The sequence below is a fragment of the Callospermophilus lateralis genome, chromosome 10 (genome assembly GCF_048772815.1).
Source record: "Callospermophilus lateralis isolate mCalLat2 chromosome 10, mCalLat2.hap1, whole genome shotgun sequence".
NCBI lineage: Eukaryota > Metazoa > Chordata > Mammalia > Rodentia > Sciuridae > Callospermophilus > Callospermophilus lateralis.
This window is the reverse complement of record NC_135314.1, coordinates 47,419,951-47,447,463: the sequence shown is the minus strand read 5'-3', so window position 1 is coordinate 47,447,463 and position 27,513 is coordinate 47,419,951. Positions and strand designations below refer to the sequence as shown.

The window sequence follows — 27,513 nt, the reverse complement described above, 5'->3', positions numbered from 1 at the left end:
AGGAAGAATCAGACATTATTATCCTATGTACATTATAGTAGAAAGAATCAGACATTATTATCCTATGTACATATGTGATTACACCACTGGTGTGATCCTACAACATGCACAATCAGAAAAATGAGAAGTTATACTTCATTTATGTATGATGTGACAAAATGTATACTATACTGTCATGTATAACTAATTAGAACAAATAAAAATAGGTAGTATTCAATAAATATATTTATGGGCATTCAGTAACTGTAGAACATCATTAATCAACAAATACCCAGTGGACAAAATTTATTTTAATTAAGTCATTCTGATAAAAAATATGTACTTCTTATTGTGACTGTAAAGCATTTGAGAAGAAGGAAAATAGGGTCATTTAAATTAAGGGGGGAATGGGCAAAAACCATGCTTTTGGAGACTGCATTATTGATCTGAGGATTATTGTTAGAGAAACAGGAAACAGAATTACCTCTTCGTTAGCCTGAAACTGATAAGGTAGTTATAGGTTGTCTTAAATGTTTGGGAAAAAGGATAAACCTGTGTAAGCCATATTGAGAGAAAATATATTGCCTAGATTTCATATTTAAAATATTTAGTTTTTAAAACACAATGTATATGATTAAATAAAGTGTTTGACATATAAAATCAGGATTTTAGTTTCCTGGATTTTAATTCTATCTGCATGTATTACCATATGGCATTGTGATTTAATTAATATATCTAAACCTTCTACTTGCATATATAATAATGATAAAAATAATAATAATCATATACCTTATTAAATACTTATATGTTAGGCACTGCCCTAAGTGCTTAATATGCATCATTCATTTTTATCCTTAGGAAAATACTATGTGTTAGAAATTGTTATTATACTAATTTTATAAAGTAAGATTTAAGAATTTAAGGTCGGTCCTACAGCTAACAGGTAGATGACCTGGGATTTGAACCTAGAAAACCTGATGTCCCTTGCTGGCACCTTTTATTCCATATTCTGCACTGCTTCTCAAGATACTGGAGATAGAAATAGTTCTACTTTAAGGGACAAAATGATTCAGTGAAGAAATGCATGTGAAGCACTAAGTGTAGGGCCCAACACAGAGTATTTTTTCAGAATGGTAATGTAAATTGTTGTTAATTGCAAGTATTGTGTGTGCAACATATCCTAGATTTACTACAAAGATCTGATTTAATCTTCACAATGACACTATACTAGTTTAACATAAAAGACATATAAAAATAAGGTATACTGACAGAAACAAGATAATGAATGTCAACCAGGATTTGAATAGGGTATTTTGATTCTATGACTTATATTCTTTCTACTATATCATTCTCTCTCCTATGTTCCATATTATCATAATCCTAGTAATATCTCCATTGGTAATAATCAATAAAATGTGTGCTCTTTATAACAAAGGGATGACTATACACTTATGCATATTTATGAAGGTGATTTATTGTGTTCATTATAAGTTTAAACTTTTTTCATGTTAATATTTAATAACTACATAGAAATTTGTGAAAATAATATTTTAGGATGAAGAAGATATAAGACATTCCTCTGTTTTCCAAATGTCTATTAAATTGCTTAGCATCAATGTACTAATTGTATACAGAAATGCTTGAAAAAGTGAATTTATGAGCTAAGAAATCAAAAAGGGGATTTATAAGCAAGAATGGATTAGTCTATCATGAAATGTCAATTCAAATACTTGCATGCATTGCTACTTATTCAAATTGTACTCACACTTGAAATCAATTAGCCTCTAGAATTTGAAAGCCGGTTTCTACCAATCCGATCCATGGGGATGCCAAATCGTCTTTTTGGATGAGCTACTACTTTCCTGAAACAAATCAAAGAGAATATTTTTAAGCTAAAGTTGCCATTATTAACCATTACTTTTATGCTTCCATTTCATGCAGATCTGGGGGTTTTCTTTGGGAGTTGGAATAAAGATAATAGTTACATTCACAAGTTACCATTCTCACACTCTGAATGTCTGTGGAAGTGAGTATAACCACATCCATCTTACACACCAGACACCTGAGGCTTAGAGAAGCTAATATATGCAAAGTCAAATAGACAAAGTGAAAAACCAGGTTGTATTGGCATACTGATCTGCTAAGTGGGTAAATCTCTTGTCCTCTTCAGAGTTTATTCCTCTGTTTATTGAGGAAAACTGAACTGTTCTCCCCAAACTCTGCCTCAGAATAGATCATTGGGGAAGTATGGTGATGGGAGAGGAAAGGATGCTGAGTGGAAGGAAGTTTGCCTCTCATGCCTTCATGTAGACTTCAGTCAGAAAAACCTTATATGCAGTGGTCTGTGTTGTGTGTATAATCTTGATATTAAATAATGTTTCAAAAATTTAAATAAGCTCCCTATTAAAATGAAGTTTGAAAATATCCACACAGGATTATAAGAGGCCCATTACATCTTTCAGTTTATATGTTCTATACATTGGCTTTTCATTTGGTACATTTATAGTAGTGGGATTCATTGTTACATATTTGTACATGCTGACAATATTACAGTATGATTTGGTCAATTCATTTCCCAATAACTCCCCTTTTATTAGCTCTTTTGTTTTATTTTAAAAAATTTGCTCTTTAAAAGGAAAACTATATTTAAGCATTTTTATTTGATTTTTTTTAGTATCATTATCTATTGCTGTCAAAACAAAAATCCTAACATGAGATGTTCAAAAATTAGAATATGTAACTTTCAATTTCTAGCCTTGGAATTAGAGGAGAAACTAGAATTTACTTAATGAAGACAGAGATAGGTGGGATAAACTAAGAAGTCTCTATAAGTGACTTGCCTCTCAGCAAAAGGTTACTAATAAAAGCCAGGCTCCGTGGTGTACGCCTGTAATCCCAGTAGCACGGGAGGCTGAGATAGGAGGGTCATGAGTTAAAAATCAGCCTCAGCAACAGTGAGGCACTAAGCAACTCAGTGAGACCCTGTGTCTAAATAAAATGCAAAATAGGGCTGAGGATGTGGCTCAGTGGTCAAGTGCCCCTGAGTTCAATCCCTAGTAATACCTCCTGCAATAGCTACTAATACACATATGGCTTTTGGTTGACTTCTATATGCGGAAAAGTAGGAATATTATAAATGAATTATATTAGACATGTACAGATATGTACAATAAACACCTAGATCAAAAAAATCAAAATATTATTAGTGAATACTTTAGGACTGAGAGTCTGAAAAGTTATTCCCCAACCAAATGCAAGGTTTTCTGCTTTATATTTTTGCAAATGAACTGTAATAATTATTTCTTGAAAATCTCAGTGATGTGGCACATATTGCATTATAGTTCAAGTTAATTTTCAACATCTTATTTAAAATATTTATTTTTTAGTTGTAGTTGGACACAAAACCTTCATTTTATTTATTTTTATGGGTTGCTGAGGATCGAACCCAGGGCCTTGCTCATGCTAGGCAAGCGCTCCACCACTGAGCAACAACCCCAGCCCAATTTTCAACATCTTAAAGAGTGGAAAAAAAGACTTTTGGGGGGAATATTTTCAATAGCTTCTTTAGCAATGCTGCTTGCATTATATAGTTAATCTCTACTACATAAGTGCCAAAAATTAATGAAAACCTCAATGATTTTTGAGGTTTTATCCTATAGTCATTCAATTGATTTATACTTCACTATATGCTTACTATGTATAAGGTTGTTTCTGTGGCTGTCCTGACTTAGATGGATAAGAAATAGTCTTTGCTTTCAAAAACCTTTAGACAAATACTCTCAGAAGTGATGATAATTTAATGCAAATTATAGAGGAAAATCTCTTAGTCTTACTGAGACTAAACTTTTTCTTAATGATGGTCTTGATAGTACTGTGAAGCAAATAATTTATTAAAAAACTCTGAAAAGCATGGAGAACAAACGAAACATGAGGGACTTTTAAAGTTGTACCTTGCACATAAAAATCTATAAATATCGCTTAATTTATTTAAAAGAATTCATTTGTAGGTTATTAATATTTAGTGCCTTCTACATACCTGATGCTGTGTATTGTGCTATCTATACAAGGATGATAACAACACACAGGGGAGCTGATATGTGATTACCATCAAATAATATTTAGGAATATTATATTTTCTGTAATCTAACTTTGTTTTCTGCTGATTCACATCCATCTTCCATTCTGGGTTCGCTCTTGGTTTTGTTATCTGCATTGACTATATGTATTGTCTTATAAGATTTGTCTTCTAGGAAAAAAATTGGTCAGTTAATTGGGTATGGGAAAATACTTATTGCTCATTTTTACCATTTCTGCATCCCTACCTTCCTTCATTATTTCTGAAAAACATTACTTCTTAAAGTGATGTCTGTTGTTTGCACTTCTGGATTTCTTAATTACAAACTGACTATATATTTGTAAATTTGTTATCCAAATGAGAAACTTATTATTTGTAAAGTTAGCTTAAAATTTATGTTTAAGACTTATAAAAAACTAGGCATGTTGGTCATGCTTTCAGCCATTTGATACAATTATAAATAATTGCTGTGAAAAGAAAATAATGTCTCTTTTGCATTTTAAATTATCTTTAAGCAGTAGTTTTCTTTGTGGTAGTCAGAAAATCAGCTTTCTACAGATGTCCACATGGTAATCCCCAGAATCTGCAAATATGTCACTTTGCACACAGGATTAAGTTTAAGGACCTTGAAATGGGAAGATGATGCTGTTGTATCTGAGTATTTCCAGTCTAGTCACTGAAGTCCTTAAAAGTAGATGATGACTGAAGCAAACTAGGTCAGACAGGAACAGCAAACTGAGAAGGTCTGCCCACATTTGCTGGCTTTGAAGAGGAAGGAAAAGCTCATGAATTAAGGAAAGATGTATCCCCTAGAAGTTTTGGAAAGGAAACAGGGACTTGAGCAACCATGAGGAACTGAATTCTGCCAACAATTTGAAAGAACAGAAAATAGATTCTCCTTTAGAAACTCTGGGAAAGAGGAACAGCCGGTGGATATCTAGATCTCCTCTTTGTCCAGTTAGAAGACAATGCAAGAAGGTCAGCATAGAGCATCCTGCAGGAGGAACTTTATAGGACACCTCTTGGCTAGCAATGGATTCTATGACTCATACGATCACATGACCATATGACCCAGCTGAAAGAAGCCTGGAAAAAGTCATCCAGCATTATATACATGTTGGGAGGTGAGAATATACTGGAGTCTAACTACAGAATTTTAAGATGATCAATAATTTTGTTGTAATTTTTTTTATCATAGTAATCAAAAACCAAATACATCTCTCTATGTGATGTAGGGCTTATGTCTGAGTATAATGGGGTTAATATATAGAAAATACTAAGCCGATGTAATTTTCACCCTAAATCCCTTTACTGACTATTCTACCATTGTAACTCCAGGAGACCACCAATAGGGCAAAAGCCACTTCAGGAAGGGAGGGAATGTCCCCAGTAGTCTCTGATAAATAGGAAGAGGAAGTGAAAAAGCAAACCCTCCCAGGTGTTAAAAGGACTGTCAAAAGGGGAAGAAAATAGCAGCTGGGACAAAGATTCATATGACATGTGCACTGATTTCCCAAATCTTCTTTAAGAATAGTGGTCATAAAAAAACAAATATTTTTACTTTTTAAGAGAAGTGTGATATTCTCATAAATCATATAAATTAGAACAGTACTGTTCCCTACTGCCAATATATTTTTTCAAAAATGAAAGTAAAAGGAATAGAAATAATATTTTTTTCTCTTAGGCTTTACTACAGTTGATCTTTCCTTGAGAGATCAGACTGTGAAAGAAGATGTTATAGTGCTGAAAGCAAAATAAACCTGCTTTTTCCCTCTTTCCCAACTTCCCTCCCTTCCTTTCTTTTTTTCTTCCTTCCTGGATTCCCTTTCCCCCCTAATTTTTCTTTCCTCCCTTTTCCCAGATTTGATCAAAGCAGTATTAGGAACCAGGAAATGGAGGGCTTGGGCTCTAATTTGATTGTTTTACTTAGTGTTAATGTGACCCTTTGCATGTCTGTTGTTATCAGCTTCCTTTTTTTGGATAAAATTTAGATAATACTTGTTGTTTCTATCTTTTGGAGCTGATTATTCGTTTAATATATTTACTTGTTAAGTAATAGTCAGTTGCATTTGGATTTATTCTGTGCACTGGGGATACAGTGGTGAATAAGACATGCTACCTCTCAGAGTTCACAATTCACCTTGAAAAGACCTAATGAGTTAACGCTCGGGAAAACATTTTGTACTTTCCAACTGACATTATTCTTTCCTACAAGTCTAATCCAGTGATTTTCAAACTATTTATAGCCTACCTTTATAAACACAAACACTTTTTTTAAAAAGAGCAATATCTAAAGTGTTAAGTGAATTGTGTCAGTAAGTTACCTCTCCTTGTCCATATATAGTGACCACTGAAAGAGCTTCCAGAAATGCTTAAGCCTCCTTAGAGCAGAGGAAGTAGCCAAGTGGGTAAAGTAGAGACTAACAATAGATACATAAGTACTTGATTTATTTTATCAAATTTAGGATTGGTTGCAAATGCTCAAAGGTATATAGAAATTAAATTTTAAAATTAAGCATATATATAACATATAATTGTTTATATAAATATAATATATATTATATATTATGTAATATATAAAATATAAATATGTATAAAATATATACATAATATGTATTATATGTCATATTATATATATAGACACACACATCTACTCAGCATTAGTGCTTATATAAAAACAAAAACTTTTTTTCAAAAAGTAAATAGAAATTATAATTGTTCAGTAAGTTAAAGAATTTCTGTATAATCTATATCAATTCAGAAGTAAACTGGTAATTTAGTTATTTTGCTATTATTATAAAAGTATAATAGTAGTTTACTCTAAAACACATGTGCTGACAAAAATAGAGTGTGTAAAAAAATTAATATTGGAGCATTTTAAAAAATATTTTGAATAATTTTTTTAGTTGTCAATGGATCTTTATTTTTAAATTTTATTTATTTGTATGAGGTGCTGAGAATCAAACCCAGTGCCTCACACATGCTAGGCAAGCACTCCACCACTGAGCCACAGCCCCAGTCCATAGAGAAATATTCTTAAGACCAAAAAGGAAAGCTGTACTTTCTGAGTATTTAGTCCCTCTTGTGACAAAATGGTGGTATGACATGGCTTATACTATAGGCATTTAAAACAATCCACGTTTTTCATTCTAAAATATTCTTTAAGTAATTTAAAGGTTTAGAATATCAAATTAATATAAAGGGAATTATTATTTTTTAATTTTTCTTTTTGGTGCTGGGAATTGAAACCAGGGGTACTTTACCACTGAGCTAGATCCCCAGTCCTTTTTATTTTTTATTTTGAAACTGGGTGCTGAGCGTCTTAAACTTGCATGTCTCAATCTTCTTAGTTTCTGGGATTACAGATTGTAATTACAGACTGTCCTTTTAAACATGACTAAATTATGTAGTTTAGTGTACACTAAAATATAGACTTCCAATATTAAATAGGATTTTCTTTAAAATTTATATTCTTGGGTAATTCCATTTCTAAAGGAACTTGAACATTCTAAAAGGGCGCAGTTAAACATTTTATCAAGAATCACTTCATGTAAAATACTATAAATTTATTTATGATCTGTTTAAAGAAAATGAAAAGGAGTTTTCTATTTGCAGCACCAGCATAAGAAATAGAATATTATCAGCACTTCTGACATCACCACAGCATCCCTCTCCTCTCTCATGGCTCATTCCCAGAAGTAATATATAGACGACTGAAGCTTAGCCTATTCAATCTCACACGAATATACAGTGGTTGTCCATTCTACTGTGAATAAAAAATTCAGGCATTTCCTTTTTGGTCTTCAGACTGTTCTGCTGAATTTTTTCTTATACATGCCGTTGGTGTTCATTTTAATGATTAAAGTATATTTTCAGAAGTAGAATTGCCAGCTATGCTTATACTTAATTTCATTTTATAGACCAGTTTCCAAAGGTGCACCAATTTACACACCTGAGAGCAGTATATGGCAGATCCGATTACTTCAAATCTATGACAACCATTGTATTGTGAGAATTTCAATTTTGCCAGTCTAATTCATCAGTAGTCATATATGGTTTGGGTGTTAGTTGAATTTTCCTGACTACTAATGAGATTACTCACATTTTCATTTGTTTATTTTGGAAGTGCCTGTTTAAGTCTGTTATCTGTTTTTTTTTTTTTTAATTGTGCTTTTCTTTTAAGTCTTTATTTGTAGGAGGGCCTAGAATACTCTGAATGTTAAACTTTATAAATTATATATATTCAAATATATTGTACCATCTGTGATTTTTCTTGTTTTTTTTTAATGAAAATAATATTTAGTGTTATTTTTATACCTCATCTAATAATCATCTCTATCCTAATAATGGATTCAGCTTGCCATGTTTACTGGAAATTCTATTGCAGTATAGACTGAAATTGTACTGAAATTGAACATATAAGTCAATTTGAAGAGAATCAAAATCTTCATGATAGTGAGACTGATTATTCAAGATCATTTAGGTTATTTTTAATGCCTTCAAATAAACTGTTAATAATTTTCTCCATAAAAATCTTCTATAGTTTGTTGGATTTGTTTTTATTGGTGTCAGCTTCAAATATGTATAGTAGGTGTTTTTTTTAAAAAAATAGATGTTCCTTCCCTTGTTATGAAGTTTCTTTTTATTATTAATTTACTGGTTATTTCACTCAGGAATGGATATTGAATTTTATCAAATGCTTTTTTTTGCATCTATTGGGATGATGTCCTTTATTTCTTCGATTTGTCAATTCCATTATTGATTTTCTAATATAAACCAGCCATATACAGTATTTTTTGTGGTAACTCCTACATGATAATGAAGTGGCACCCCCTTTTTCCACAGAAAAGCCCTCTTCACCGTGGCTGATTTTAGGACTGTCAGAAAAAGAGTCCATTGTAGATAAACTTCCTATTTTCATGTCGCCCTGTTTACTTGGCCACTGGCCAAGAAGATACCAGCACTCCAGGTGCTGGACACCCCCTTACTAGTTTTTGCAAACGTATCCAGTATAGTACTTTGAAGAAATGTGCAAACAAGGCCTCTGGCCTTGAGCTGGGCTTCACAGAGATGTCTACCTTTTTAAGATAAATTACAAATGGGCTCCATGGTAACAGCTGGCAGTGGGAGGAAAGAAAGAAGCTCTTCCCTTCTAAGGTGTTGTCCTTGAAGGGTTAATTTGCCCAGAACCGTGAAAGAAAAAGCTGCTTTTATGTGAACTGCTCCAGACTGTGAACTTTACATGCTGGGTATAAAACTCTGAAACTCCCTGAACTCGGGGTTCAGGGGATTGATTGATTACAGCAAAAGCTGTGCCCTCTGAACCTGGCTGCAGCCAAATAAAACTGTTTCCTGCTGTCTTCGGTGCCTTGCCTCGTTTGTCCCTACAACAATAATATAGCATTGTCTTTTAAAAAAACGTTCCTATATTTGTTTTGTTATTTTGTGTGTGTGTGTGTGTGTGTGTGTGTGTGTGTGTATGTGTGTATGTGTGTGTCTGGGGAGGAGGTGGGATTTGGTGCCTGTGGTCATTAATGAAGATGTCTGATAATTTTCTTTCCTGTTTTCTACATATGTGGTTTTGGTCTTAAGACAGCTCTATTCTCATTAAATGGCAGAGGATTACACCTTCCTCTTTGGTCTCCCTTTTGTTATTTATTTAATTGCATCATGGTTTGAGAACATGTTCTTTGTGAAAACCATGCCTCCACAATTTGTAAAGGTTTATTTTCCAGACTAGCAGTTCATTAATTTCATGTGTAAAGGTTGATTCATGTGTACTTAAAACATTTTTCCTCCAACTGTTGGACACAACAACAAGTTTTACTTATCCTATTTATGGTTTTAAGTTCCTGGGGAAAGAAACTTGGAACCAGAGCATGGAGAATGTTCCTTCAAAACAATAGTCAGATTTGCTGCTCTATTTTAAAGAGGCAATAAAATGCTAGGCCTCTATGAAGAAAGTCATGCAGCTCCACCCATATTCAGTATTATGCAAAAGGGGAGGAAATTGTAACAGTTAACTGAGGATGTAATTTGGATTAGTAAAACAGGGAGATGAATTATTAAGTGTCTATGAGTATAGCAGCCAGGCTCTGGCCCCCAATAATTCTGCCATTATATATTCTCCTTCCACATGGGGAAGATCTGACTTGTCACCAAGGATCTTGTGGAAAGACCATGTGAAAGCGAGGAAGCTGCTGCACCTCTTGCTTTGCTGTGTTGAATGAATGCCTGGAGGGTGTGGGGGGAAACCAGCAGCCATTTCCTAAGTACACTCCAACAGCCCTATAAAGAGGTTTTCATAGCAAAGAACCAAGGCCTTGAAAATAGCCAGTGAGGAACTGGGACTCCCAGCTGCCAACCCATTTTGTAAATGGATACTTCAGCTCCAGCAGAGCCTCAGGTGCTGAGGCCCTGGTTAACATCTTCACCGTAACCTTGGAGAACCTGAATCAGAAGCACCCAGAAAGTTTTTTTTTTTTTTTTTGAATTGTTAATGCACCAAAATGTTTTGAAAATTATAATGCTTGTTGTTTTCTTAAGCTGCTCAATTTTGGATAATTTGTTTCACTACAATTGATATTTATTACCATGAGATTCTCAAGCAATCACACCCAATTTAGGGGTTCCAGGAAAAACTTAGGAAGCATGTGGAAACAATAAGCCAGATAGTCACCCCTGAATCTTGCAATTGTGGTTACTGTAATTTAAAATTCGGGTATAAAATAAATGAAAAAGAAAGAGTAGGACTGATAATTAACTATAGGAGCTTGGAAGGACTGACGTGAAAAACATAAAATGAAGTACTCAGCAAGGCCCTGTGAGGGATGAGAAGGAAATAATCAAAAGTACACAGAAAAATAGGTTTTCAAATTCAAATTCCAGAATGTTAGAATAAAGGATCATATTAAATCTGAGTGATAAGGTGGTTTTAACTAGCTATTACATGATGCCTTCTCCCCCCGCCCACCAAGTCTACATCTAGAAGTAATAGGGAAATAAGATCTATCTATCTATCTATCTATAGAAACCAACATGCCATTTTTTTTACTGACAAAACTGAATGTAGAAAATGAATTCACATCTACATTTCAAAGGCCTTCCTTATATTTTCTGCCTGGATTAGACAGGTTGACATGACTAGTCATTGTTATCTAATATAAACAGGAAGGAAGCATATGAGCTGAACATACTCAACTACTCCTCCCAACATGACCAATCAAAGAAGAGGCTATTCCCCTGGGAGTAAGTGAATACAGGTAGAAGAAGCCTAATTAGAGTTCCTGCACATGGAGGAGGGAACCAGTTGGTTTCTTCATAATCAACAGTGTAATTTTAGAATGATGAAAGGAAAGGCTACTTCACTCAGCAGAAGTTTACTTTTGACTTTCAGAATTCTGTCTCAAATCTGGTAATTAAATTTTAAACAGACTGCTATTAAATTGGTGATGATGATGCAGAAGAGAAATAATATTGGCTTCTGAAGTATTGTCCCAGGAATGAGATAACTAAGCAGGCATTCGGAACAAAACCACCAGCACTGGGATCAAATAATGAGATTTAGGTAGCTGCAGAAAGAACCAGGGATGCTTAATTTGGAAAGCATTGCAGAGTAGTAGGATAGGGCAAGGGGATCTGCATTTACTTGGTTCATGAATCTCTCTGAGGAACTAATGAAATTTTTAAAACTTCTATCCAACAAATAGAATCACACAAAAAATGTATTACAAAAATTTCTTTTTGGAGGGATGGGTAATACACATTGCAAAGCCCATGTGTGGAGTCAAATATCCTCCCTTTTAGAAGAAAGTTTAAATCTTCATGACAAGAGTTAGGTGGGGAGAAAAGGTAAAGAACTGTGTCATTTTGTGGTGTTGAGCTGAGGTGAGAAGAGACAAGAAATAAAGAACAGTTATTGGCAAGAATGGCCCAAGATCATTATGCTCAAGGGCATTTCCCATTGCATGGTCAGGCTTTTTAACTTGGAGGAAAAAAGAAAGCTGGGGCACCTCCCTCTGAATCCTTTTTCTGTGTTTCTAACATCTGAAATGTAGCCCATTTTGAACTACTTCCTTTGGGCATCACCAAATAAGAGCTAAAAAGAATCAGCAAAAATCATAAGATGTGGAGGTTGGCCTAGGTCTGTCACAGGATTTACAATGAGTTAGAAAGGAAATAAAATGTTAGGATTTTTATCTTAGTCTCTAGGACAGTCATCAAGAAGGGCAGTCATATCTGACAACTCAAACCTGGCACTACTCTTCTCAACTTTACCTGAACCTTAGGATATAAGGCCATATATCTTCAGTATGGTAACTTTTTATTAGTTGCACATGACAATACAATGATCTTGACATATCATACATTTGAATCAAATGTGGTATAATTTCTCATTTTTTCTGAGTGTACAGGTTGCAGAAACACATTAGTTATACAGAAACGTATATACATACAGCAGTACCAGTGTCTATTTTATTCTGCTGCCCTTCCTATCTCCCCATTCCCTCCCTTCCCCTCCCATCACTTCTCTCTACCCAATCTAATGTGACACATTTCTCTTTTTTTCCCCTCACATCATCATATATGTATTTTGCATAATGATGAGGGTCTCCTTCCATCTTCCGTGCAATTCCCCTTCTCCCTCCCATTCCCTCTCACCTCTCTTCCCTATTTAGTGGTAATCTTCTTCTCATGCTCTTCCTCCCTATCCCATTAGTATTTATTCAGTGTATAAGTTCTAAGTGAACTTCACTGTTCTTGGTCATGGGTAAGCACCTTATTCACGCAGCTTTAATTTCTTTATCAAAACTGGCTTTAAGTGGAAAATCATGGGACTTGGAGTAAACAACTTGATGCATAATTTATAGTTAGGTAATCTCAGAAAACTCATCTCTCTGAAAATACACCAATAAAATGGGATTCATAGCAACCTCCTTCTTAAGAGTGTTATGAAATGTTAAAAGGCAAGTAATATATCAAGAGTTTTCAAACAAGATTCTATTTCAGTTTTTGGCTGTGGTCCCAAAGTAGGCAGGCAAGTATTTCCTCTTGTATTCTAAAGTTAGGTGCTAGACTCATGCAGTATTTGCAAAGGATGTTGCTGCAAACTGATTTTTTTCCAACTTTAGTCCAATAAAAGAATTGATGTTGAATGGGTCAGGAGGAAAGAATTTCTCAGGAAGGAGTTGTTGGAGAACAGGGGCATTTATCCTCTACCTTCAAATAGGGGTCTTCAGGAAAACCACTCAGAGTGAGATGTACCCAGGAAGCATGATAAAGCTGATACAACCGTACCTATAAAATCTAAAGGGCAAGAAGCTTTGAGAGTGGGCTTGATATTAGGGCAAAGAGGGATGACTACATAAGGAACAGCTTCCCTTTTAGTAACCAAAGTTAAGGACGTGGAGCATGTGGATGGAGCTGGCCTAGGTTAATTATAAAGGGTAAGTTGCCTTAAGGTCTCTCTGCCAGGGGTGATGGGTGAAGCAAACTCAGCAGGATGCTGGTGGTGGTGTGAAGTGGAGAAGCTGAAAGGATAGAGGGTGAAGAGCATCCTGCCAGAAGAGAAGCATGGCTGGAGGCCAGGATGTTTATAACAGAGTTCCCAGTGAGGGTTATGTGGTGGTTTGTAAAAATAAGTCCTAATAAGGAGTCAGCTTTGGGTTATAAAGGCCAGGGAGCACTAGAGGCAGACTGTGACTGATCAGTCAAGTCAGATTTCTCTCTGCATCTCCAGTCTTGATTATGGAGGAGACAAAATCAGGGGGGCTACTGCAGTGGTGGGAGGGTGAGGATGAAAGTGACAATAGCCCTCTTTCCACTGCAGCTTCCCAGCATGAATGGGCCACGGCTGGGGAAAAGAAAGCTTTAATAATATTCATGGTTTGGGCTAAGACATAAGATTTGATATTTAACAGAAAATAGTTATTTTTCAACTAAAAGTGAACACAAGGGTTCCTATTATTCTGATATGACTATCAAAGCCAAGATGCCTACTTTTGGCTTTCCCAAGAGAAAGGAAACAAGCACTCCCATTGAGTGGGCTTGAATGCATGGAGCAGGGTGTAAAATTGTGTTCGACAGTTATTCTCTTTCAATTAAATGATTATAATAACAATAGTCTGAAGCAAAATGTTAATTGACCCAGTTCTATTGAATGTGCATAACGGTGCTGGGTCTCTTCCATCAGCTCTTCACATTTATTTCTTTATCTTTTCTCACTCACTTTTAGTCAGAGGTGGCTGACATTTTTGGATAACATAAAAGTTCCTGCAACCTCAGGCTTGGTTTGGGTCAAACAATAGGTGACCTTGGCAAGAGAGACCAGAAGAGTGGGAAAGATGACAGGATCATTTTTCATGCTCCCATTCCCCCTTGTAAACTCCTCTCCAGTGAGCAATGCTTCTCAATGAGGCTTACTGTTTCACCCAGGCATCTGATTCTCTATGACTATCTATGATATTCCAGAAGCCTCTTGTTTCTTCAGGCCAGGGCCCTTGACTGTTGTGCCAACCACCATGATTCACCTATACTCAGACTTTTGTAATCTTCTTGTGAATAAACTTTCCCCCAATTTTCCTTTTTCAACAGTGCTAAATATTTCCTGTTGGTACCCTGATTGACCAAGTAACATTATTTGCTTCTCTAATCTCAAAATCTTAATGGCAGCACTAAAGCAATAATAGTTGTGAAAATGTTTAGCAGTAATTAAAATAAAATATAGAGTATTATTATTGTTCTTATTATTTGCAAGATATTTTCAGGAATGTGTGAAGGAGCCAGAAAAAAATAATTTGTTAGAAAAATTCCAGGCCTATCATCAATGTCTCCTAATGTTAAAGGGCCATTCAGAAAGTAAGTACTATTTTACCAGGGATATAATCATACCTGTTTCCTTTACTTTGCATTAATGAGGTGAATATTCATTAGTTTTAACTTTTGAACAAGTGAACTAAAATGAGGAAAATATTTTATACTTCAAAGCATAAAATTAACTTTGCCCTGGGAATTAAGTAACTTGCATGTGTATCTGAAAATAAAGCTAGTGTCATAGTCAGTAAAAAACTTGGGTAAATAGTACACGATAAGCACTGTTCAATGCATTCTAATATGATCTGACATAGACTTTGCCCTGTTTAGTGGTTTCTGTTTGTCTATTGTTATTTTTTATTTTTCCTAACTATTCATGTATTGTGCTGTTCCGATATCTTGGTGGACTTTTTCAAAAGCAGATGTAAAATTTTTTTTCTTGCCCAAATATTTTGAAGTTACCAAGAAAAAAATAATGCATTTTATATGCTCGAGACTCAGGGTTTTTTAGTGGGCAGCTATGTACTAATATAATTCAGGGGTCTATAAATGTGGATGGACAAAAGTTGCTTTTTTTTACTTTTATTAACCTGTAATTAAAATACAACACTTCAATTATGAAAATAAGGAACAAATTCCAACAGTATTTAGTTACACCTGGACCTTTGTGACAATCGGATATCAAAATACTGTCAGACTACATTTTAGTTGTTATAAATACTTTGAAATGTTTTTTATGGTGCATTTCTTGAAATTATTATTGTTTTTAGATCCATTTCTAAATCTTGTTATTTTGTGTATTAATAATCATATATGTTAATATACTACAAGTTGATAATTCTGTCTCTAATTTGTAATGGTTGAATTCTTGTGAATTCTACCCATTCAAAAGTGATATCTGAGATAGAGGATATAGGCTTCTTCAAAGTTCCCAAGTGACCTATGGCAGAAAAAGCTTATGAATCCCTGGGTTGAGTGATGGATGCAATTGTTAAAACTAGAGAACGGATGACAGGAATCAATTACCTTCTCTCCGTTAGTGTCAGTAAGAAGATTGAGAAAGTTTGTTTGAGAAGGAGAAAAATGTATGGTATGCACATGAAAACCATGGGTGTTAATAAACAAATCATAAAATGTGTAGATTAATACCTATTAAAGTAATAAATTCCCAGCCTTGTGAAAAATCAAAAAATAAATACTGGATCAAAACTATCATTTAATCTATTGAGATAAAGGTGCAGGCAAATAATCCTTAGTACTGATCTCCCATGTAAAATTACTGTAGTTTTAAACTATATCATTGTTACTAAATATGTAAAGATATCTATTTTAGTCCTGTGCTTCTATTATACAAATTTAATGATATTTAAATATCTTTGTAATGTAAAATATTAACCTTGACTATTTTAAAATTATTATATACCACAAGGAGTCTAAAATTATTTTACTAAAACTCAGGAAGTATAGAAATATGTTATGCAATATTTATTATTTATCTCCTATAGTTTTCCACCTCTCTAATATACAAACTAAATTTAATTTTTGATTTAAGACCAAGAACAGGAATTCTTGTATAAAAAAATGAATGCTGCAGCAATATCTCATAGGAAATGCAATTGTAGTTTAATTTGAATGCACAAAGTATCAGCTATCATACAAAAATATATAAAAATATAAAGTGTTTAGCTTAGGTAAAAAATTATTCAACTTTTCAAGCTCATGGGTCAGTCTGTGCAAATGCCTTTTGCTTTCTTTAATCTGCTAAACTTCTGGAAATAGTTGGAGGTGAAGGTAAAGGCAGAGAAAAGGGGACAAGGTAAAGATCATCAATTATTCTACTAAAATCCTTTCTAGTTGTTATCATTTGGAAATGAAGTTTCTCTAAAAGCTCCTGTTCATGAAGGAATACTCAGAGGTAAAATGATTAAATTATGAGAGCTGTAACCTAATTGGCCCATCCTAGTTTGCTGGCTGACTGGCTGGTAACTGTAGAAAGGTGGGGAACAGCTAGAGGAGGTGGGTTACTGAGGTTGTGCTCTGGAAGAGTGTGTCTTATCTTTGACCCCTTCTCCCCTCCTTCCTTCTCGCTGTTTCCTTCACCTTTCCAAGACCACAGCAGCTTGACTTTGCTGGGCCCTTCCTTCATGAAGTGCTATATCACCTTGGGTCCAGAGTAATGGAGTTTTGCCTTTTCTAAATTGTTCTTGTTGGATATTTTGGTTACAGTGATGCAAAAGCTGGCTAAAACACTCTGTTCATACAATATTGGATGACACCTTTCAGTATGGCTCCAGGAATAGAATGAAACTATAGGAGCTTTGCGTTGCACATTCCAGAGTACATCCCAACACACAGCATCCCTGTATGACCCCCAACTCTCTTTCCTTATTTCATTTATTATTCAGTTTTTTTTTCTTATTTCCTAACATCAAGCCCACTCCATGCTATTCAGTTCTCCCAATACGACACCCCAAATATTCAAGTCTCTAAGCTATCTCTTACATGATTTTCTCTTCACAGAACAATGTTCCTAATTACCCCAATCTGTCAAGAATATTATGTATTCATGTCAAAATTTGTTCTTATTACTGAATTTAAAATTTTATATTTTTTCTATCATTTATTGAAAATTATTCACAAATATGCACAATATTGTCAAATAGTAATTTTTCTCCTAGGTTTGTTCCCACAAAACTTCTCTTTCAGATTTTTTTTTTTATTATTTTAAAATTTGTACTCAGATTTAGTAAGGCATAATCCACAAATAAATTGCATATATTTATGGTGTATAATGTGACATTTTGATACATATATGCATTATGAAATGATTAAATCAAGTTAATTAATATATGCATTAAAACATTAGGCATATATTAATAAAGATTAAAAATCTACTCTCTTAGCAATTTAAAAATATATAATACATTATTATTAGCTGTAATCACCATGTTGTACAATAGATCTCCAGAACTTATTTATCTTGTCTAACTGAAACTTTGAACCCTTCAACCAACATCTGTACCAATATTGGATGGCAAAATGTTTTTAAAAAACAATTTTTTGGGGGGAGGGGTACCAGGGATTGAGCCCAGGGGCACTTAACCACTGAGCTACATAATATTTTATTTAGAGCCAGGGTGTCCCTGAGTTGCTTAGGGTCTCGCTGAGTTGCTGAGGCTGGCTTTGAACCTGGAATCCTCTTGCCTCAGCCTTCTGAGCTACTGGGATTACAGTGTGCACCACCAGGCCTGGCAGTTTGACTTTTTCTTTTTGATTCCATATATGTCCCACAAAATTTATTAGATTAAATTTTATGTTACAATTTTTTATTCTACTCTCCATATATTTTTTGTTCTATTCTGAGTTATTTCTTTATGATAGATTTATTTATCTTTTTTTCCAGTTCTAATCTGCTATTTATCTCATTGTTTAGTTTTCAAAAATATCTGTTATAAAATATTTCAAACACATATCAGAATAGAATAGTGTAATGAACCCCTCTGAACTCATCAATCTAAGACAATTACCAATTTATTGTGAATCTTGCTATATCTGGGTCCACTTCTGCTTCTGTATTATTTGGAAGCAACTTTCAGATAAATAAACAAATAAACACTATCCCAGTTACACTGTTTCAACTTACTTTTGTGTGAATGTGTGTGTCTTTTTCACAGTAGTGAGAAAGCTGTACTTACTCAGTAAAAAACATACTTTGAATTTTGAATTTTTATCTTTTTCTGGACAGAAGATTTTCGGCAGACTACCTTGTAGCAATAGCAAGCTAGTGCTTCTAATGAGCCCCTTGATCATAAGTGTAAATTAGCAATATTCTACAATATGCTGTGTTGCTCATTATGCTGTTCAATAGGTGGGACGTATTAAATGCATTTGGACTAGTGAGATTTTCCTCTTCTGTTGGGTTTATCAAGACGTACCCCCATCATAAGCCGAGGAGAATCTGCACTTTCAATTTAATTATTTTTCTGAGGTCTCTCTCATTTTGAATGATGGTATCATTTTCCTATTTGAAAGTTAATAATAATTACTTAATATCAAATAGCTATACTGCTTACATTTGCAACTGTATTTTATATATGTTAACTTATAAAAAGATTATTGTTCAAATCAGGCTGTAAGTAAAAGAAATTGTTAATGCTTAATAAGTCTTTTAGGTCTACTTTAATCTCTAGAATCCCTTTTGCTGTCCATCTCATTTTTTTCCTATTATTTCTTGAAGAAACAGGATTATTTGTCCTGTAGCTTTCCACCATCTGGATTTTGCTCTTTGCGTCTTTGTAGTGTTTCTGAAACCATTCCGGTCTTCCATGTTTCCTGAACATTGCTTGGTGGATCTGGAGGCAAGACTACATTTATTTATTTATTTTCTGGCAACAGTCTCTTATGTGGGGCTGGCTTCTTTCATCAGGAGGCATGTAATGACTTGCTGTTTCCCCTTGTGGATGCTGGCAGTGTTCAAAAATCATTGTCTACAACCAATGTTCATTAGGGTGTGCAAAATAGAGACATCCTAATTCTGTCATTCCTTCTTTATTTATTAGAGAGAACAATTTTATAAAAGATATCTACCGCATCAGCTAATCTTATCATTTCCTGATTATTTTAGCTATGAAGATTTAAAGAGAAAATTTCATGTCTACTGTCAATATTGGAGTTCTCAAAAGAAAGATTAATGTGATCCCCATTTAGAAGTTTTTAAAGCAATGAACTGAAAATTAGTATTCTGTAAAAATGACCCATTAGGCTTTAAAATATCATTTTAATACATAGATTTATGCTGATTTGGTGCACTGCATTTAATGTCTTTACTAAAGCTCAGATTCTCATACTTTAGATCCTTTTGACCTGACCATCATAATAGCATGCTTCCTTGCCATCAGGGTTCTCAAGACAGTTAGATAAAAGATAGACAGTAAAAAAAAGAAAACTTAGAGAATTTAATGAGAAATAGAATATTTAGGGTAAGAAAAGGAATCCTAGTAGATTTTCCAGAGAATTTGGTATGGCAATTGGGTGGTCTCTTGTGCCTTTGCTAATATAAAATATATTGCACAACGAACAGGTATTAGGAGCATAGAAAATAAATTAAGTCCAGAATCACTGCTATAAAGTCACTTGCTGATTCTTTAATTATGGATTAATTAAGGGAGATCAGTAATTGAGGGAGATGCATTTATTCTAGTTTTTTATGTTGATTAAAATATCACAATGCTTTTTAATTTGATTATCATGTTTGATTTTTTTTTACAGAGGTAGGTAATCACACCCATTTTGTAGACAAATAAGCTGAGGATTACAGAGGGTAAGCTACTTTTAAAGTCTCCAGGCAAGAAAAAAGCAGAAATTTGACTTAAATACCTGTTTTCTCACTCCGAGTTTTGAGAGCTCTTCCTTATTTCTTGGTAGAGGAAAATGCATTAATTCACATATTTTTGAAAGCTTTGTGTTGAGGATAAAAACAATGATATTCTGAATGCTTCTATTAAGTAGAAGACTCAGGTGATCAGAACATTTATACCACTATGCACATGTTCTCCTTCACTTTGCAAAAGCAAACGTGTCTTACAACAGCCATGGTATACATGTGTGTGAGGATCCTCCTCAGGGAACATTCTGGGAGGAAAGCTAATGCACACTGTAGCTAGAGGTCATTTTGTTCCTCAATCACTTACTTCCAAATTCACACTATTAAACCCACAAGTTTAATACTCTGTCAAATCTGTTTGCATAGAATTTTTTCACTGTATTTTTTTACGTTTAATTCTCTTTACTTTGGAGCCCAGAGTGAAAGGATTAGAGAGTGCAGATTTCCCTTCTCCAAAAAGCTCGCTTACCTCTGTTTAACTTTATGATCTGCAGACCCCGCTGAGAGCCTGTCTAGGGGAGACCCAAAGCCAGAAAAGCTCCTTTTCTTCTTTGTCTCTGTCACGTCGTTCTCCAAAGATACCAGCTCATCAAGGAGCAAGAGTTTTGCAGCCAGGTCAGTGGCTGACTTCTCTTCTCGGACTGTGGGTGGTGACTGCAAATCTGTGACTCCAGAATCAAAGGCCTGTAGAGCAGAGAAAGGTGGTTCTACTCTTTAGAAGAAGAAACCCATATTAGGTAAAGTTAGTGGACACTTCCTGTGTTTAGATGACATCCCTTTTGTGTAACGTTCTATACCTTCTCATGGAATTGTGTTTCACACAGAAAGCTAAACTTTTGGGGAAGGAAACATATGAAGGTAGAGTATATATATATCCAAGAGAAAACAGACCAAACAAAAACTCCAGGCTTGTCTCTAAAATTGAACATATTCTGATTATTCTTTTGATTTTGTACCACTAAGAATTGAATTCTTGCCTATCATTCTTAGAATGCTTTATCTATACCTTTTTCATCATCATACCTATTAAATTTTATTTTATTTACATTAGATTGCCTACAACACATTTGTATGCCTTATCAGATTATAAATAACTTGAGGACAATGACTGTCTGATTAATCTTTTATTTGTTTTATTCAATGCATAGCCCAGTATTTTACTCAGAGTTAGTACTCAACAAATAACTGATGAATATTTATTAGATGAACTCTCTCAAAAAACAAACAAACAAACAAACAACTAAATCTCTTGCTGTTTCCCTTTAGTCACTCATTCGTTATTTATTTATAAAACCTATTAAAAGCCCAATCTATGCCAGGCTCTGCATTATATTGAAGGGATACAAAAATGAAGAAAATTTAGCCACTTGCATGTCCAGGGACTAAACTTCTCCATCCATGCAATTTATTCACAATCTGTGAGTGTCTACAATGCATGAGAACTAACCCAATTTAATGTCAAAGTCTACGATAAAATGTCTTGTTTGCTTAGATGTTACTGTATATTGTTACTTTGTACTTCATCCAAGTCATAATATAGGTATGGATGCTCAGATTGTGAAGTCTGTTTTTTTTTTTTTTTTTCCTTTCTGGGACCCAACAAAACAAAACAAAACAAAACAAATAATTTGCTCCTATTAACCATCCCTGTCATTCTGCTGTACAAGAAACACTGCTTCTTTTTAAGAGCCTGAGAATATTTCTCTAAGGGAGGAAACTAGCTTCAGGGGCTTTCTTCCTTTCCTCTCTCACTTCCATCACGTTTTTCCATTTGCCTCACTCTTGGACACAACATAGAAACTGAAGAAGAGATGGAATGCCAGAAAGAAACCCCAAAGAGCAGGAGACAGCCTTCAAAGGCAAAGATCTTACATTATCTCCAAAGCAGCCTTTACAAAATATTCTTCCAACTAATATATATACAAAGTAGAGTTTTGTTTCTTTAAGATACCCTTAATTTTGCAGGGGGGCAGGGGAGTATAGAATTCATGTAAGACTAAATCTTTTGTAGGATGCGTTTCAAATCCTCACTTTAGGTTATTTAAGAAGTACAGAGAATACATGTTTCTCGTAAGATCAAACTTAATTTGATCTTGAGTTTTCTGTGTGGAGATGTCCTCATATTTGCTTTTCTTTGTACTTTGGTCAAGACATAAAGAAAACATTTATACTGTAATAAAAAATACACAAAATTTGGAATGCAAACAATTTCAAACTGATTTAATTAAAACTGGTAGAGCTGGGGGCGGTGGTTCACACCTGCAATCCCAGCAGATCAGGAGGCTAAGGCACAATTGCAAGTTCAAGATCAGCCTTGGCAATTTGGTGAGACCTTAAGCAACTTACCAAGACCCTTTGTCAAAAGAAAAATTAAAAAGGACAAAAGACTGGTGATGTGGCTCAGCAGTTAAGTGCTCCTGGGTTTAATCCCCAGTACCAATTGAAAAATAAAAAAAAAAAAAAAGAAAGAAAGAAAGAAAGGAAGGAAGAAAGAAAAAAAATGGTAGAAATGATATATATATATATTTTTAATGCTTTCTACTTTAAGGAATACAAGTGTTTCTTATTTCGAGTTACTTTTAATGTTGAAAATATGTGACTTGCTCTGAATTTGCTTAGAAGGTTAATAATCATTACTATTTACATTTAAAGTTCTCAACCTTGAATAACATTGGGAAAACAAACAAACAAAAAGCAATAGCAAAAACACCTATTTCCTTGACTCTGTGTTATCAAAATATATCCCTATTTTTTAGCTGTGCCTCCTGACTATAGTAAAAATAACTTATGTTCATAAAAATGTTGATGAAGTCTTTCAACTAGTTTCCATTACCTCTGTTGCTGCATCCACTGAGAGCACTTTTCCTGAGCTCCACAACATCAAAGACACAGCTAGGATGAAATGTGCACTTGCCAGTCTCCAGTCCAGCATCTAAGGATCATGGTAGATCAGGGTTAGCATTGATTAGTTTTGAATAGAAATATGGAGAGGAAAATCTCCTAAGAAGTATGTTACATGCACATGATAAGCCAAATTATTCACTTCTGTGTACTGGAGTGTATTTCTACAAAACTTAAATAATACTTAATAGAAGCTGTCAGTCTTTCAGATTGAATTCAATCAAATCTTTATTTCCATGGAAACCTAGATTGGGTTTGTATAGCAATAATAATAATAATAATAATAATTTAATTCAAAGTAACCCGAGGCCTGATAACTTTATATAACTTTATTCTTTGTGTAATACAGAGAATGAAGCCTCACGTACCTAAAGAGAAATATGTAAAATTGGCAAGGTAAAAGACAAAAAGGCCTGGTGAGTTCTGAATCAGACAGAATGTGATGTATCTGAAAGCATTTACATTAAAAAATTTAAAAAATTATATTTTTATTATGTCAGAATTTTTATGCAAGTTTCAAAAGGTACATATAGAAAAAATAGTGAAATTTCAATACAAAATGTTAAAATTCCATGTCCAATCTAATAAAATCAAAAGACAAATTACAAAAATGGAAGATATTATTAATAAATATATAAAAATAGTATTTGGAGCATGTAAATAAGTCTGATAAATAAATTTAAAATATAGACACACAACTAAATAAAAATGGCCAAAATTATAAATGGAGATTTCATAGAAAAGGAGAGAAGTTAATGGAAAATAAACATCCCAAAAATATATGGAGCCTATTTAACATAAATAAAAAGAGAAATTATATGCCATTTACACAATAAGATTAGCAAGAAATTTAAGACACCACTGCATATGTTTAGAATAATGCTAGAAAAAAGAAAATATAAAAAATGCTGATGGATTTGGAAATGGATCCTTCCATTTGAAAAAAAAATTGGGCATAAGAATTGAAAGTGATCATGCAATACCTATGATCTTTTACTTTGTTTCTGGGTATATATCTCTGAGAAACTCTTATAAGCTTATTAGGAGACATGTGTCTGGAAGTCCAAACCCTTATAGTAGTAAAAAGCTGGAATCAACCCAAGTGGTCCATTCGAAAGATGAGGATTTGTCAATTGAAATTTATTTATACTATGGACTTAAAGCAAATAATTTAGATCTACTTCTATTTACATTGAATTATTTAAACATACTTGTGGATTTCATTAAAACTGGGAGTGGGGAGTATAGAACAATACATGTATTATGGTTTGGATGTGAAGTGTCCAAAAAGCTCTTGTGTGAGACAATGCAAAAAGCTTCAGAGGACAAGTGATTGGATTATGAGAGTCTAAACCCAATAAGTGAATTAATCCCCTGATGGATTAACTGAAGGCAGTTGGGGTATGGCTGGAGGATGTGGGGCAAAGGGGGTGTAGCTTTGTATATATTTGTATCTGGTGAGTGGAGCTCTCTCTCTGCTTCCTGATTATCAGGTGAGCTGATTCCCTTCTCCACACCCTGTTACCATAAGGTTCTGCCTCACCTTGAGCCCCAAGGAATGGAGCCAGCCATCTATGGACTAAGACCTCTGCAATCATGATCCCTCAAATAAACTTTTCCTCCTCTGCAATTGTTCTGTTCAGATCTTTTAGTCACAGCAGAGAAAAAGCTGACTAAAACAACATGTCATAACACTATATAACTGAATTAAAAATACATAAAGCAATTCTATATATTTTTTAATATATACATATAATTAAACTGTAAAGCAATAGAACTTGATTTATGAATATGAGTACCTCAGAAGAAGAAAGAAGGTGAATAAGATTATGGAGGAAAGATAAAGGACTTAGTTTTTAATCTATAATTTAAAAAAAAGTAAATATATAAAAAATTACATTTAAAAATTCTGTGTAGTAGGCACAAATGTATGTCATTTATACATTTCTAATTTATACAGCCAATTAAAGTTCATCTATGATTTCTATTGGGCTTGCTGATTGCCTGATTGAATAATAAACTCTGAACATTGCATAGTACAGGAGAAGACATTGTCCTACTGAGGGCAGACTTCAGGTATGAGCCAGCTGGAATAGAGTCTTTGCCACTTAATATGAAGAACTGGGAAAGTCTCCAAGGTTCATTGGTAATTAATGAGAAGTCTCAGTACACTTCTGTCTCCTTAAGGAATAATAATTTGAAAAACTTGCTGGGGGCAAAGAGAAAGAAATGCTACCATGAAATCCGAAGGACTAGGTTTGATTCTCATTTTTTTTTTGTTTTCATATTAGTGTGACCTTGTATGTGTGTGTGTGTGTGTGTGTGTGTGTATACAATTTAACACACTTGAGCTTCATTTTACTTATATATAAAGTGAGAAGTAATTCTCACCTCATAAGAGCTTCGAGAGGATTAAATTGATTCATGCATAGCCCCTTTATGTGGTATTTATAATTTGTAAGTGAAGGAATATTTATGAGCATTACTAAATATTTCTTTAATAACCACATACATTTTGGTGTGACTAAAATTTTTCTTTATGACACTTCCTTAAAATATTATCTTAAAACCTCAGTGTAAATCTTAGTGATATATGTTACATGTTAGAATATGAACAAATAAATTTTTTGTATAAGCAGAGTAGCATCTGTATTAATCATGTTTATTGAGACTAAATGGAGATAACAATATTTTGGCATTGTCTGTAAAATTTATTTTAATCAAATATAATTTTAATTTTCACATAGTTTAGCCCAAACTATTTGCTCATTATCACATCAAATTTATTTTGATTATGTCTGAGGCAAATAATTTATTTTGGAATCTTGCACTTCATACTATTCACTATATATTTTCTTTATTCCATCCTTTCCTGGAAAGAAGCAAGAAAAAAATTCTTTGTTCTCTTTTTGCTAAACTGATATTTGACTTGGGTATTTTCACAATAAATAATAATTTTTGCATAAATCATGACTATGTCTCTAAATTGAGAAAATAGATGAGAAATAATGCAACCAACCAAACACTGCCTTAGCTATTCCTTTAGAAAATCAGCCACTTAATCATAATTTGTGCTCATTTTGCTGATGTTTCTTTGTCCTCCACATAAAGGAAAATATATTAAGAACAAAGGTATATTTTTAAACCTGATCTCATGTTTTATATATATATTATTTTAAAATAGAGTTCTATCATTTAATCGAAGATAAACTACCACTGTGATGTTTTCCTTCTTCATTTTTATTATGTTAAAAATAGATTTTAAAGTGTGAAATTGCACAATTTTATAAGTGTTTCCATGTGGATTTCCTTTAACTATTTTTATACACATCTTACTAAGGTTTCTCTCCATTTCTGTAATCTTATAATGGCACAGGATGATGGGTGTTTATAGTATTGATGATTATGTCTGAGGCATATATTTTTGTGCTTGGGTGTATATAGGAAAAAAGTTATAATATATCATCTAACAGATAACCACATCCTGATTATTTGGATAGGGAGATGTAAAAATAAATGCCGAGTTAAATACACTCATTTAATGGTTTAAAGCCAAGCTTGTAGCCAGCTAACCAAAAGGCCAAGTTCCTAAATATGGCATTTGGTACACTAATGAAAACAAGCTCCCTGGCACCTGCCGCACAAAAGACATTTGATTAACCAGTTGAAACTTGACTGCTATAAAATTAGAAACAGAGGAAATTATAGGGAGGAAAGGAAAAGATTACCTTTAGGCCCATTTCCCTATTTTGTTGATAGTGCATAAATATAGCTCATGGTTTAAAAATCTCTTAAACCCCATGTACATTCTGATTCATAGAGAGAACCTCAAGGGATGTTCATTGACTGTGTGAATTCACCAAAGGGTGAAGTATATGCACCCTTTCAGTATATCAATCATTTTTATTGAGTAGTATTCCTTGGGGTATTGAAGAATTTCAAAGGAGACAAGTGAGCATAGGATTTACTATATAAGAAGATTTTGTGTGTGCTTCAGTCTTAGGCAATTGGAATAGTATACGTGTTTACTTTGTAAACAATACTGCTGATGAAGAAATATTTCACATAGTCAAATATTTTCAGCTCTGTTTCATTGCCTTTCCACCTGTAAGACTTTCCATCCTGAAAGAATATTCTGAACTCAACCTGGAGTGGTGATAGATGGATCAAGAGGGAGGGATACAAACTTTTGTCATTTAAGTTGGGGGAATAATATGTATTGCTTATTCCTTTAGAGAAGTGATAGTTCATATTGACATGCTGCTATGAAAGTCCAGCAGACTTAAGTATATTTAAACCACTGAGAAGACTATTAAAATGAAGAAAAGTGTTTCATTGTTAAGAATCAGTGCATTATCATTAT

General features: G+C 33.8%; 1 protein-coding gene across 1 annotated transcript in view; it reads right to left on the bottom strand.

The window, feature by feature from the left end:
* The window catches only part of Ostn (osteocrin), a 40,539-nt gene that overhangs the window by 4,570 nt on the left and 8,456 nt on the right, over positions 1 to 27,513 (bottom strand). Inside the window, exons 2-4 of the mRNA XM_076868334.1 lie at positions 23,083 to 23,181; positions 20,719 to 20,933; positions 1,745 to 1,841 (exon numbers count right to left, since the gene is read on the bottom strand). Of these exons, the coding sequence (XP_076724449.1) occupies positions 1,757 to 1,841; positions 20,719 to 20,933; positions 23,083 to 23,181 (399 nt within the window). The 3' untranslated portion in view covers positions 1,745 to 1,756. The remainder of the gene's footprint in view (positions 1 to 1,744; positions 1,842 to 20,718; positions 20,934 to 23,082; positions 23,182 to 27,513) is intronic.